Source organism: Neovison vison, chromosome 1 (genome assembly GCF_020171115.1).
Source record: "Neovison vison isolate M4711 chromosome 1, ASM_NN_V1, whole genome shotgun sequence".
Lineage (NCBI taxonomy): Eukaryota > Metazoa > Chordata > Mammalia > Carnivora > Mustelidae > Neogale > Neogale vison.
The window spans coordinates 111904759-111918802 of NC_058091.1; the positions used below are offsets into that span (position 1 = coordinate 111904759).

The window sequence follows — 14044 nt, forward strand, 5'->3', positions numbered from 1 at the left end:
ATCTGGTTTTTGAGACTGGGCTAAGGGCAGGTTGGAAGTACAGGGAGTATTCTTTTTGGGGACAGAGCTCAGCGATCAGCCTGGAGGGAAAGCCATGGATGGCCCTCGTGTCCTTGAGGAGACCTTGCCTTCTCTTGCCTCTCCCTTTCCATCCTCTCCTGTCTTTGCTTTGATTTCCAGTATTAACTATTAATAATGATGAAGATATAAAAAGGTAACATCCCTGTTTATTCCTATCTACCAAGATAATTTAAAATATATAGTACATAAGTATCACACATACTACTCACTTCTGTCATCTATGTTTATAACAGAAATGTGAAAACTTTAACCAAGTATCTACTAAGCAAATAAGAAATTAAAAAATGATGTTACTGAAAATAAGATATTTTTAAATGGGAAAATTTTTAAATATTTATACATTTTGATATCCTATCATCATCATCTTACTTTTTCTCCTTTGGCCCCAACTATGCCAGTGATGCCTCTTAATCCCTGGGCTCCCTGGGGGGGAAAGAAAAGAACAGTGAATTGTTTTAGTTGAAGCACACACTTATTTATCTCATCACAAAAGTTGCTCCAGAAGGATGTTAACATAACCAAAGGTAACATTAAGCAATAGTAACATCATGTAAACAAATGTTTCTAGTTTAGAAAGAAAAAAAAAATCCAAGGAGAATTCTTCTGATGCTAAACACTCTTCTGAAACTCTGAAGACATACACAAACCCGGAGGGAAAGCAATTAATGATGACAAAAAAGTAAACATCATTATCATAAGAAAACCACAATCATGTATTTTGACTTACTTTTTAACTCAGGTACAGAATACATTGCCATTTCTACTTCCTTCATGATTTGTAACTTAGTTACATGTAAGATGATTGTGATTTTAAACCTTGGAGTTAATTTCTCCCCACCAATGTATGCCGTCAAAGGCCATTCAGTTTCCGGGGTCCACAAAAGCTTCTGACTGTACATAGAGCTGAAATCTCTACCGACCACTGGGAGTCACTACACCACCCGTAGGGCATTCTACATTCCCACCTGGAGCAGCAGGAATCCATCTCACCCCATCTTGGGCAATGGAGTGGGTAAGCCTAAAAATAAGGCTGTGAGTGTGATTTCTAGAATCTTCTTCAAATACTGAAGCAGCAGGGCTCCAGGAGTGGATCCTGTAAAGAGTGAGCCTACGTGTTCTCCTGGGAACAGCAGCAGGTAGATGCCCCTTCAGGAAGGTAGAGCTAACGGTGTGCTGTGATTGGCTTCAGATCAAGTAGCTCTAGGCCGGTCATTCTCTTGGGCTCTCCCTTGGAGTAAGTGGGGCAGTTCTCTGGCCAACTGGGCCTGCGACCAGATAAGTCACAATTTGTGTAGATCAGTTAGGAATGACCTGACTGTGTAAGATTATGCAGCACAGGATAACCACTTGAGATATAAAATGTGGCCATATCAGATTCAAACTGCTCTTTCTGAAGATAATTCTACAAAAAGAATTCCAAAAATATTTGGGCCAATGGCAGTGACATGAGAATGCCATGTATTATCTCTTAAGGTGACTACTTTGAAGGACAAAGCTTGTGTATAAATGTTTCCAAAAGCATATAGCTTTAAAAAAAAATCTGTGCATTGCTTTATAGATGTACATTTAAAAAGTAAACATTTGTGAAGTTTATAGAAACATTTTGGTAAGCCTACTGCCAAACATCAGAACATCAGCAAGCATTAACAATAGTCCCCAGTAGATCACTTGAGCCAGGCAGGACCCAACAGATATCCTTAATCTGTGAAAACATTTTTAAATGCTGCTTGCAAAACCCTGTTCTGAGGATTTGGGGGATGGCTTAAAAATAATTTAGGTCCCCACTAAATTTTCATCAGATCAAAAAAAAAAAAAAAAAAGCATATGTCTCTCATACTATTTCTATCTCTCTCCTACCAAATAGAGCCATCTCCTTATTGTCTCCTTTCAAAGGCTCAGGGAAGACAAGCTTCTGAAATAAACACCTTGTATTCCTCCAGGTTTTCTTAAAGTTCTCATGTGGCTTAAAAGCAGTGACCATTTCTTACAAATGCTCAAATTCATCTCCTCTAGCTGGAATTTCTTTCAGCTCTGGGGTAAGTATTAATCTACACAGCTCCCTGAACTCTTTCGTAAGAGGCCAGTTGTTTGGGGGAAGAGCAGAGCAGGGCAAGGAAGGGTGGCCCTATGTTTGTCCTCCCTGACCTGAGCCTGTCCCTTAGCTAGCGACAGTGTTCAATGAATATTCAGAAATTATTATTTCCATAATTGTTAACTACTCATCTTGACAAGAAAAAAAGTGTGGTAATTCTACTTTTGTATACAAAAGTAATGTAAATTTTGATGTAGCAAACACTTTAAATCGAAGTATGGCAATGTCCCAAGTTACCTCATTGTGTGTATAATTAATTGCAGCAATCTGCCAAAGCACAAGGGATTAACTTTTTATTAAGAGACCTGATTATAAGCAATTAAGAATGTTCTAATTATAATGATTATATGCTGGCATAAGGTACATTAAATCCAGTGGTTGAGGTACCTCTGCATATTCAGGGTACATGAAATTTTCTATATCATGTGAAAGTACCATAGAATATAAAAGACATATATCAACCTCTTGTGTTCAATATTTGCTTTCAGATTGCCTAGCCCTAAAATCTAGTAAATGAACATACGTTATTGTAGGTAAAATTTTTCTGTTAAAATGGTGCTTGACTATACAATGTGGATTCTTCCTATTTTGAAAAAATGGTAAACTCCCAATGCTGGCTTGGTGGGAAAATATGTTAATGCAATACTATTAATCCAAACGCTAAACAGAAAATATTCCGTTAGTCGTGAAAAAAGAATATTTGCATATCCAAGTTAAATATTTTTAAAGAATACTTTACTGGAGGTCCCTGAGCTCCAACTTCTCCTTGTTCCCCTTGGTCCCCTTCTTCACCCTAATAAACAACAGAAAAGCACGCCAAGTGTTATTCCACCAAATGAGCATAGATAGATAACTCAGCACATCTGAAATTCACTTGGCATCCCCTGAGTTATGTTACCATACTTTCTTAAATTCGTTTATATGAGTAATCCATATTCATTGTAGGACATTCAGAAAATACAGAGAAGTTTACAAATAAGTCACCCAAATCCCACCTTTCAACTATAAATTATCAGTAACATCTTAGACACTTCTTTATAAAGGGGTGAATGGGGAGGAAAGAACAGAGAGAGAACATATATATATTCATGTTCTCAGTGTGTATGTGTGGAGGGGGGTGTTAAACTAGGAAAATATGATCATCGTATGCAAACTTTTCCATCAACTACAATATTATTTATTTGAGATTTTCATTTTTTACTTTTCTTATTATAATTTTTCTACCATATATAATTTTTTAAAAAGCATTTAAATCAGTCTTTCTTTTTATGGCTTATACCTTTGATGTCTCCCACAGAAAAGCTTTCTTCACCTCCTGAATATATAAATATTCATCTGTATTTTTCTGCTATAATCTATAGTTAAACTTCTTAAATAGAAACCTTTAATTGATTTTAATATAAAATATAAAGTAGAAATCTATCATTTTGGGGTGATCGGGTAAGAGGTGATGGGCATAAAGGAGGGCGTGTGATGGGATGAGCACTGGGTGTTACATGCAAGCGATGGATTACTGAATTCTCCATCTGAAACAAATGATGTGCTATATGTTAGCTAGCTGAATTTAAAATTTTTTTAATAATTGTTTTATTTTTTATAAACATATATTTTTATCCCCAGGGGTACAGGTCTGTGAATCCCCAGGTTTACACACTTCACAGCACTCACCAAAGCACATACCCTCCCCAATGTCCATAACCTCACCCCCCTTCTCCCAACCCCCCTCCCCCCAGCAACCCTCAGTTTGTTTTGTGAGATTAAGAGTCACTTATGGTTTGTCTCCTTCCCAATCCCATCTTGTTTCATTTATTCTTCTCCTACCCACTTAAGCCCCCATGTTGCATCACCACTTCCTCATGTCAGGGAGATCATATGATAGTTGTCTTTCTCCACTTGACTTATTTCGCTAAGCATGATACGCTCTAGTTCCATCCATGTTGTCGCAAATGGCAAGTTATCATTTCTTTTGATGGCTGCATAGTATTCCATTGTGTATATATACCACATCTTCTTTATCCATTCATCTGTTGATGGACATCTAGGTTCTTTCCATAGTTTGGCTATTGTGGACATTGCTGCTATAAACATTCGGGTGCACGTGCCCCTTTGGATCACGATGCAGAGAAAGGGGAACCCTCCTACACTGTTGGTGGGAATGCAAGCTGGTGCAACCTCTCTGGAAAACAGCATGGAGGTTCCTCAAAATGTTGAAAATAGAACTGCCCTATGACCCAGCAATTGCACCTACTGGGTATTTACCCTGAATTTAAATTTAAAAAAAGATATCTGTCATGTTCTTTTTTTCTGGTAATTGCTCACCTTCTCTAATATCATTTACTGAATGCAAGATTCTCCCCACACAGGCTGGAAAATCTTTCTTTAACATATAGTAAATTATGAATATACTTGTTTCTAGATTTCCTACTCTGCTCTTCTGATCTGTTGTACAAATTTGTCAATATCACATTTTAATTATTGAAATTTTATAATACATTTTAATTTCAGATAGAATTCCTTTACCTTTGTTTTTCTTTTATGGTTACTCTTATCTTTCAGTTTTTCCTAAATGTTTGCTTTTCCAGATTAACTTTAGAAATATCTGGAAGATCTTCACAAAAAACTACTTGCTTTATATTAGGACTGCTCTGAACTAAAAGATTAATATGGAGAGAACTAGAATCCTTACAATACTGAGTCTATCTTGGAACTCAATGTATCTCCCTATTTAATCAAATCTTTTACTTTCCTTCAATAAAGCTTTGTTCTTTTCCTCATGTTAGTTTTGAATATTTAAATTTGAATATTTGAATATTTAAATGTTTAAATTAAATCTTGGCTATTTGGTGGTGATTGCCAATGGAATCTTCTTCTGTGTTGTTTTCTAGCTAATTATTGTTTGATTTTTTGATATTAATTTTATAACTTCTGATATACTTTAAAATGTTAGTATATTCTGAAAAGAAATCCAACTGCTGTTTCTTACAGAAAGATCACTTGACTGACTCTGAAAAAAAATTATTATTCCCTCTCACAAGTTTTTTTTTTACAGAAATATACTGCCTTACATGTCCTGTAGTAATGAATGTCTTAAATTGTAAAATTAATCATGAGAAAAATTCTTCATTTTTAATATTATGTGCATAATATTATATAAAAATCTATTCCTGTTGTTTCTTTATTACACATTTCAATTCACCCATGTTCTTGTTCTATAGATTATACCTTATAGTGCTTGTCACACACACACAGAAATGCAGAAAATTAAATGGCAATATTAATAGAGAAACATAGAAACTTTGGGCATAAATGCAAAGAACTAGTTTATGCCTAAGTCATTTATACTTGACTTTTGAATCAATTATACCTAGTGATTTCAGTCTCATAATTTTACTCAGATTATATTCCATAAAAACATCTGACTGATAGCGAGGAGAGGTAGTCCCAGTGGGAAAGCCAATGAATTAGCTATTTCAAGGAATGGATAAACAACACATGTGTGTAACTAAATGCTACCTGTATGTCCCTGCCTAACTATCAAAACAACAGTGACTGATATGTGCACAGTAAGCTTTCATTAGCAAGGTTTGGGGTATTTTCTTTTCTTTTTTTTTTTTTAAGATTTTGTTTATTTATTTATTTGACAGAGAGAGAGATCACAAGTAGGCAGAGAGAGGCAGAGAGAGGAAGGGAAGTAGGCTCCCTGCCTAGCAGAGAGCACAATATGGGGCTCGATCCCAGGACCCTGGGATCATGACCCGAGCTGAAGGCAGAGGCTTTAACCCACTGAGCCACCCAAGTGCCCCAGGTTTGGGGTATTTTCCTACAGATTCCAGGATAAGCCCTGGAGTAATATAGATGATTTAACTATCTCACCAGCAGGTGAGGAGCACACAACTAATCAATCAATAACCACAACATAATGACAAATTTAGGAACAGCAATTTGTTATCATTTTACTGAAAGATTGTTGACTATTCATTCCTTTATTTACAAATTTTAAAATCTTTGTTAACTAATCTGTAGAGTATATTCAAGGCAAAATTGTGAACCCACTTTCAGTTTACAGTTCAGTGCATCGATTACCCTTTTAAGGTTCATTTTTCAATGAGCTATTGTTATCCTTTCATCCCAAGTAAATTTTCTTTTTTTTTTTTAAGATTTTATTTGTTTATTTGACAGACAGAGATCACGAGTAGGCAGAGAGGCAGGCAGAGAGAGGAGTAAGTGGGCTACCCGCTAAGCAGGGAGCCCAATGTGGGGCTCGATCCCAGAACCCCGAGATCATGACCTGAGCAGAAGGCAGAGGCGTAACCCACTGAGCCACCCAGGCGCCCTCAAGTAAATTTTCAAAGACACCACTGAAAGGTGTGAGTGACACAGCATGTGAAATAAATTAAAGGAGTTTTCAACAATGACTAATAAAATTTTGGCCAATTTTCTCACACACCAAAACTTCTTCACTAAAATCAAGCCAAATTTGAGAGTCTGGATAACTAACTTCTACAGGTGTCAACAATAATTGGTTTCTTGAGGAGAGGGGGAAAGTATTCTAATTGACAGCTCTGTCCCCAAATGGGATTGTAAAAGTTCCCCTAAAGAAAAGGGGTCACTAAAAGAAGGAGGAAGGGAGCATGGCATCAAAAATAATAGAAGTCTGCCGAATCTGTTTGACTACATGCATTACCTCATGAATATCTTTTGGTATAATGTAATATCCTTACACATCTTTTTCTGTGGTTAGATAATATTCTATTGCATGGCCATGTCACACTTAATTTAGCCAATCTCCTGTGGTTGGACTTTTTTTTTTCACTTCTGTTCTCCTGGCACTTAGAATAAACTCTGGCACACAGCAGGTACTTTAAAAATATTTGTTGAATTTTTTTCAATTATGAATTTCAAGATTGAATGGAGAAATGAACAGGCAGAAAAGTCTCTGGAGTACTCAACTTTTTTCTACTTTCTCCAATTTGACAGTAAGAACCCAGGTGTTACAGTCCAGATAAATAAAATGCCTTAATTACTCAGGGCCCAAGTAGTAAAAGACTAGAAATAAGTGTCCAAACTGTAACAGGGTAGGGAAAATTGGCTTACTTATCCTGATTATCTCAGGTTGTTCAACAGACTGATTTTAGGTAGAGTTCAAGGATATCAATGCCTGACAATATAATAAATTGTCTCTTCAGTTCTTAACTTCCAAAGAAAAAGACTAATTTTCCACCCAATAAAGGTCTAGAAGGACATAGTCAACAATGTCTAGAAAACCCACATTGATAAGAACAGTTTGGCTTTGGAAAATATCACAGAACTAACAGACAACACTTCTGTTATGCAGGAAGTCAAATTCTTAGACATTTAAAGCCAATATGCACCAGTGGATTTTTAAAAGAGCAAGTCAGTCATCATACTTTAAATTTCTGCCTTGGGTTTTCTGCAAGACACACCAGCCTCAATGCAAGTTGTGCTACAGATTCCGTCTTTCTATCCCGACAACTATTTAAGTCTATCATTCACTTCCAGATGACCCAAAATCTAAATTCTCTTGAAATGGAGTCAAAAACAGACAAATTATTTCAGAACTAAGAGGAGAAGCTATCAGCTTTCAACCTCCTGTTTGCTAGTGTCAGCGACACTTGTCATAAAATTTTACACGTGTCATAAAATTTTGTTTAGTGGAGTGGAAAAGCTAGCTGAATGATGTTTCGACCATCAAAAGCATCAAGGAAAAAAAGCTGAATGTGATTGATTTCAAAAGGAAAGCAAGGGGCAGCAACACAAGAAAGAATGAAATGTCTGGTGTATTATTGTTTTTTGTAATTGAACAACATGAGAATATTGTGCTTAGTCAGGATATTGATGCATCTACTGAAAACCTGTCAATCATCATTTGAAAAGGAAGGGAAAAATATCATGCTTTCTTATTCCTTATAATTTGTTGTACTACTTCCTAAACACAACTTACCCATTAAATACTCATTTTCCTTACCTTGTGACCTTGCCTTCCAGGTTCACCAATTTCTCCTTTAGCCCCTTTATGACCCTAAGAATGCATAATTAACAAAAAAAATTAATTTAAAAATAATTCTACTGGGTTTGTTACAGAAAGTGGTCAGGAGGTTCATAAAGTGATTTGCTTCCCTAAACCTGTGTCAGTGTGCTACAAAAAAAAAAAGTTATGTCACAAAGAAAATGACTGCCTTCAACAACCTTAACAGTGCCATGTATATTACATGACTAGTGTATATGGTAAATACTAGCTTTAGTTAATAGAAAAACACTGTTCTAGAATAACAAAGCTTCATTACCTGGTTCACCAACATGATTTAACACCAGTTGATCCCTAAATCCCTCTATCCCAGACTTCCTCTCACAGTTGGCTCAAGAGCATTAAGTCTTCTCCAGCATCAGTAACTTTCTTCTCGGAGGTGATAGTCCTGACTGAGCTTAGCTGGCTGTTCCCTGCTCTCTCTGTGCTGCTCCAAAAACCCTTCTGCCTCCTCCTCTATACCCACCTCCTTCCTGGAGATGGAAGAAGGGCTGGTATGAGAAGGGGAGCTCCCCGGATGCACAACTTCCACCTCTTGTACACAATTATAAGTGCAAAGGGAAAGCCATAAAGGGCAGTCCCTGAAAGCTGCATAGTACTAGAAGAAATCCCTGTATCTTCTTGTCAGGCTGCCTGTTCTAAGCATATGTGTGCTTTGGGTGGTAATATGAGGCAAATGGGAAATGAACATTCTAAAATTAAGTCTGTCAGAGCTTTCACCCTCAGAGACTTTCTTATTGTGAGAGTGGAGGTCTTGGAGAAAAATAAGACACCAATCCAGGACAAAATCTTCTGCAGTTGTGGGAACCCACTAAAACTCACCTTAGAGAAAACCATAATTGGAAAACCAATGTTTCAGATCATAGCAGTGCCTTTCAGATCATAGCAGAATTCCTCTGGTCTGGAATTATCAAAATCACTTCAGACTCATAGGCTAGAGAGAAAAAGCCATTTAACCCCAACAGTTGGTGGTTTTTTAATGGGAAATTTTGAAGTAATTATGATACAGAGTGAGAGAAAAACATTTTGTGGAAGTCTCTTTCCTTGGCTCTGTTGCACTGTTTTCCCAATTTTTTAACTAAAATAGATTCAAATACATTATGTGTATAATTGCTCCCCAATCTTCCCCATAGGAAGCAAACTTCAGAGCCTTAATTTGGTGTTACAGCATCTCTCCAGCCAGTACATTTTACTGGTATTTCCTCCCTGAACAATGAAAGCACTGTATAATCAAACATCCACGTCTCCATGTACCTGCCAGGGGAGCCAGCTGAAGTTATAGGACTGTAGAAGGACCACAGACTAAGCCAAAGAATAAACAAACACAGACTTGCCTAATCTTCCAAAATGGGGTCTTACACCAGAAAGGCCAGTACTTCCAGGAAAGGATCTAGTTTTTTCCTATGGTTAATACTCTTGAATATAAAATACTGAAATTACTCTCTTACCCTCATGCCTGGTAAGCCTGGATATCCTGAGCGACCTGGTGGACAGGAATTGGGACACTGCGAAGGAGAGCGAGAGAGAGGTGGAGAGCATAAATTAGAGCCTCCCTTTATCACAAAATGGTACTGTTTTAGGGATTGCAGCTTCAGAATCCCAGTATAATTATATTCATTAAATAAGTCTGAATACCCCTTCTTTTCAATATTTCATTTTTAAACTCAGAAATATACCTAGCTTACAGAAAAGTACAGAGAATAGAGCAAGATTTCCCCATGTGTTCACCATCCAGATTAAATAAGTGTTAATATTTTGCCATATTTATTTCAGATTTATTAAAGAAGTAAAATGTTTCCAGACCTCGTATACCAAATGTTTCCAGCCTAGTGTACCACAACCTGATCCTTTTCTCTTCCCCCACCACCAGAACAGCTCTATCCTCAGGTCCACAAATCCTTGTCAAATTGGCCAAAAGTGCATTTAGTACAGTTTACCAACATCATGTGAATATTAGTCTGTAAGTAAAACAAGTCTCAGAGGGAGTCATTTGACTTCTAGCTTCGGAAATTGGGGTGCTATGGTGAAAACGATGCTTTAGTCATAAAGCAAAAAAGACTTTAGAGAAACAAAAACATTTCCATAATGAAAACCACGTACAGTCTAAGTGTATACAAACCACCAGCCCACGAGGGCTCTCGATTGCTCTGCTATCCAAGTAGAGTAAAACACAGAAATACAACATATTCCGGCAAGACAATTTTAAAGAGAACTCATGTAAAGATTACGTGGTCTTTGACTTAAACAGTATTTTGTTCAAAGGTAAACATCTTACCAAGGGATCTCCTTCATGAAAGCCAATTGTTCCCTAAAGTAAAGAAAATATTAACGTTAAGAATATAGTTAAGTACCCTACTCAAACCCACTAATAACAGAAAGTCCATTGGACAAAAATATAATAAATATATTTGTTCAATAGAATATAAGGGACGAATAGCAACATACAATATGCTAATATTCTAAAAACTTGGACTCATGGGAATATTCTTTTCCAGCTCAGGTTGGGATCTCAGAATTACGAGATGAGCGCCCTGTCTTGGGCTGCGCTCAGCGGGTAGTCTACTTGAGGATTTCTCTCCCTTTCCCTTTGCCCCCTTCCCCAAATTATATGCTTTCTCTCTCTCAAATAAATAAACACATCTTTTAAAAAACTGAGAAGAAATAAAATATGAATTATCTCCTACTTAAACTCCTATTTTTAAAATTGCTTACTGTGTAAAGTCTTTGTAAAAATTAGTTCATTTGAAAATGTCCCTTTTATACATCCAAGTGTTAAGCATTTGAGAAATCACAAATGCCAAAAGACTTCAAATATATGAGTAAGCCATTCCCTGAAAAAACCACCTTTTAAATTATTGTTATTCCGTGACTTTTTTGGCCTAAAAAGTCCCATGGTCTGAATGGGTGAAAAAATTTATAGCCATTTTGGAATTTTAGAATGATTACTTGATTAACAAGTACTTGCATTTTGGGTTCTCAGGTTTCTTTAATCCTAACTCTCAGACACAGGAAAATTCAGGCTGCAAGTAACTTACACTGGGTCCCGGAGGGCCAGGGGGCCCAGGCGGTCCTCTTCTCCCAGGGTCACCCTAAGTTATTTGAAAATTGTGACACAGTGGTTATACACATGTCAAAACACAGTGCATAAAACTGGTGAGGCATGAGAGACTATTACGAGAAACCCCCACAGAGCTCAGCCATGCGTAGACCTGTCACGAAAATCGATGGGTGTCCTATAATCCAATTAGTTCCACAAAACTGGAAGGATAAAGGAGCTCCAGTCTCACCAAACCAATAAACAAGGCAGAAGGAGATTTGGGGGGGGGGGAAATCCAATTCTTCTCTAAAGAATGATCACTTTATTCTGAAAACAAACTGGAAACACAACACATTTTTCTAGTTGATTTACAGAGGAACTAGAACAGACAATACTGCCAGTGCCATCCAGATAATGGTAGCACAAGGAGGCTTGCCCCTGAAGCTATGGAATGGGAGGCTAATCTGTGCAATGCCAGGCTCTCCCTGGTACCGTCTACACACAGCTGTTACTTGGCCTGTCGCATACCCTCTTGCAAATGGGATAAAAGATCAAAGATGGCTAAATTCAAATGAAAATGGACTTTGAGTTGTCTTAACATCCAGAATTTACTCTTTGCATACCTTTTCCTTCTTATATTTCTACCATAAGAAATTAAAAGCATCTTACAATTAAGTTAACCTTACAACCATTTCATTTATTCATCTGTTCAGTGAATAATTTTACCAAATAGTAAGACATACTTACTATACTATGGTATAGTAATATACTATTACTATAGTAAGAGAAGCAAGAATAACTGTAGAACACGGGTCCCCTATTCTCAATGCGTTTACAATTATCTATCCTCCACATAACGTCACTACTTCTCAACAATCTTGAAAAATTTATTGGATAGTAACATCAAGAACTTATTACCAGCAATTTTTCCTACAGAGTTCAGCTCTTTTATTACTTACTGTTAAGTTCTGTTGGTTCAATTATAATTTAATGATCCTAACATAAATAAACATGGCAATAATTTTTGGCTGTTCACTTTTCATTTCAGGCAGTGAGACTAATACAAAAGACACTGGACCTTAATTCCGGCTGAGAGTCTGTTAGATGGAGGAGACACACTTTTGATTGATCACTAATTCTGGAAGTTGGGAAGAAAAGTTTAGCTGGTAACTTTGGGGAAAAAAAATTAAAATCACTCTACAGAAATGAAGTAGCATTATTATCCCCGGTTCCCTTCAATAGAAGTAGAAAGAAATTCATCATTTTTTGGATTTGCAGGAGAAACCATACAGTTAGGGCAATTTGCCTTCCAGAATAATGTCTTCTACTAAATCAGCAAATGTCTATCAAAATGCACTGCAGTACTCACAACTGGTCCAACACGGCCAAGCTCTCCAGGGAGTCCTGCTGCCCCAGGAGGACCCTGTATATACACATGCAATGGAATATTACTCAACCATAAAAAAGAATAGGATCTTGCCATTTGCAACAAAACAGATGGACCTAGAGGGTATTATGCTGAGTGAAATAAGTCAGACAGAGAAAAACAAATGCCATATGATTTCACTTGTTTGTGGAATCTAAAAAACAAAGCAAACAAAGAAGCAAACAACCAACCAAAAAACCAAACTCTTAAATACAGAGAACAAACTAGTGGTTGTCAGAGGGGAGGTTCGTGAGGGTATAAGGTACAGAATTCCATGATAAAAAAGTAAGTCACAGAGACAAAAAGTATAGCATAGAGAACATAGTCAATAAGATGGTAATAATACTGGTGACAAATGATGACCACACTTATTGTGGTGGGTGTGGATGATGTATAGAATTGTATATTGGACACCTGAAATTAATATAACACTGTATGCTAATTACACTTCAATGTTTAAAAAAGTATAATTCTAAATAAAGAAAGAAAGAACATGGTGACTTATGGATATTTTTACAATCTATCATAAATGATATCAAATTTGATAAGTAACTGATTGATTTAGGAGTATGTATCTATCCTAGCTTTGGTTTCCAGTGACACAATAATTCATCTGACCAAATTTTAATTACATAAAATGGAACAGAAATTTCTAAAATGAATAAAATTTTTTGTTTAGCAGAACAGAGGTGTGTCATAGTAACCACCTAAAGTCATGTATGTAGGACACTATAAATACCACTGGGTAGTGTCCGTTGGAGAGTTAAGCTTGGAAGCTGAGAAATTGGCCATTGTTATAGACTAGGAAGAAATAAACCAAGAGATGATACTTACAGGGGGCCCAGGAATACCACGTCCCTAAAAGGTTAAAATAGAAATTATTATGGTAAGTGATTTAAACTTAGTATAAATGCAGATAGACATAACTCAGTTCAAAAAGAAAGTATAAATTTTGTCACTAAATAAATATATGATGTTCATTCTAAAGAAAGGACTATGAACAAAGAAAAGTAAACATGGCTCTCCTTCTAAAGGAAGAAGCTTGCTTCAACACCTCAAATATAGCTTGGACATCTAAGCTAACTGATAATACTTTTTCCAAACTTGTTTTTAAGAAAATCAAAGTAAAGAATTCATTCGTGCTTGTCTTCAGAACTTAGCATCACTCACAAAGAAGCACATCACATCCTGACAGTTTAAAGATTTTTTTTTTTTTGGCTGTGTTTAATAAGAAATCTGCATTAAAAGCAATACAGTGTACTGCTTTATAATGTATAATGTGTTGTTTGGAAATCCCCCCAAACATTCAGCACAGAAGGGCAGGGAGTAAAGACCAGAAACCACCCTCTTTTGACAAGTAGG

The 14044-nt window shown here is 36.6% G+C and overlaps 1 protein-coding gene across 1 annotated transcript in view; it reads right to left on the reverse strand.

Annotated features, from left to right (window-relative positions):
* The window catches only part of COL9A1 (collagen type IX alpha 1 chain), a 93851-nt gene that overhangs the window by 40934 nt on the left and 38873 nt on the right, over positions 1-14044 (reverse strand). The window contains exons 13-20 of the mRNA XM_044253899.1: positions 13517-13540; positions 12626-12679; positions 11255-11308; positions 10495-10527; positions 9668-9724; positions 8160-8213; positions 2913-2966; positions 451-504 (exon numbers count right to left, since the gene is read on the reverse strand). Of these exons, the coding sequence (XP_044109834.1) occupies positions 451-504; positions 2913-2966; positions 8160-8213; positions 9668-9724; positions 10495-10527; positions 11255-11308; positions 12626-12679; positions 13517-13540 (384 nt within the window). The remainder of the gene's footprint in view (positions 1-450; positions 505-2912; positions 2967-8159; positions 8214-9667; positions 9725-10494; positions 10528-11254; positions 11309-12625; positions 12680-13516; positions 13541-14044) is intronic.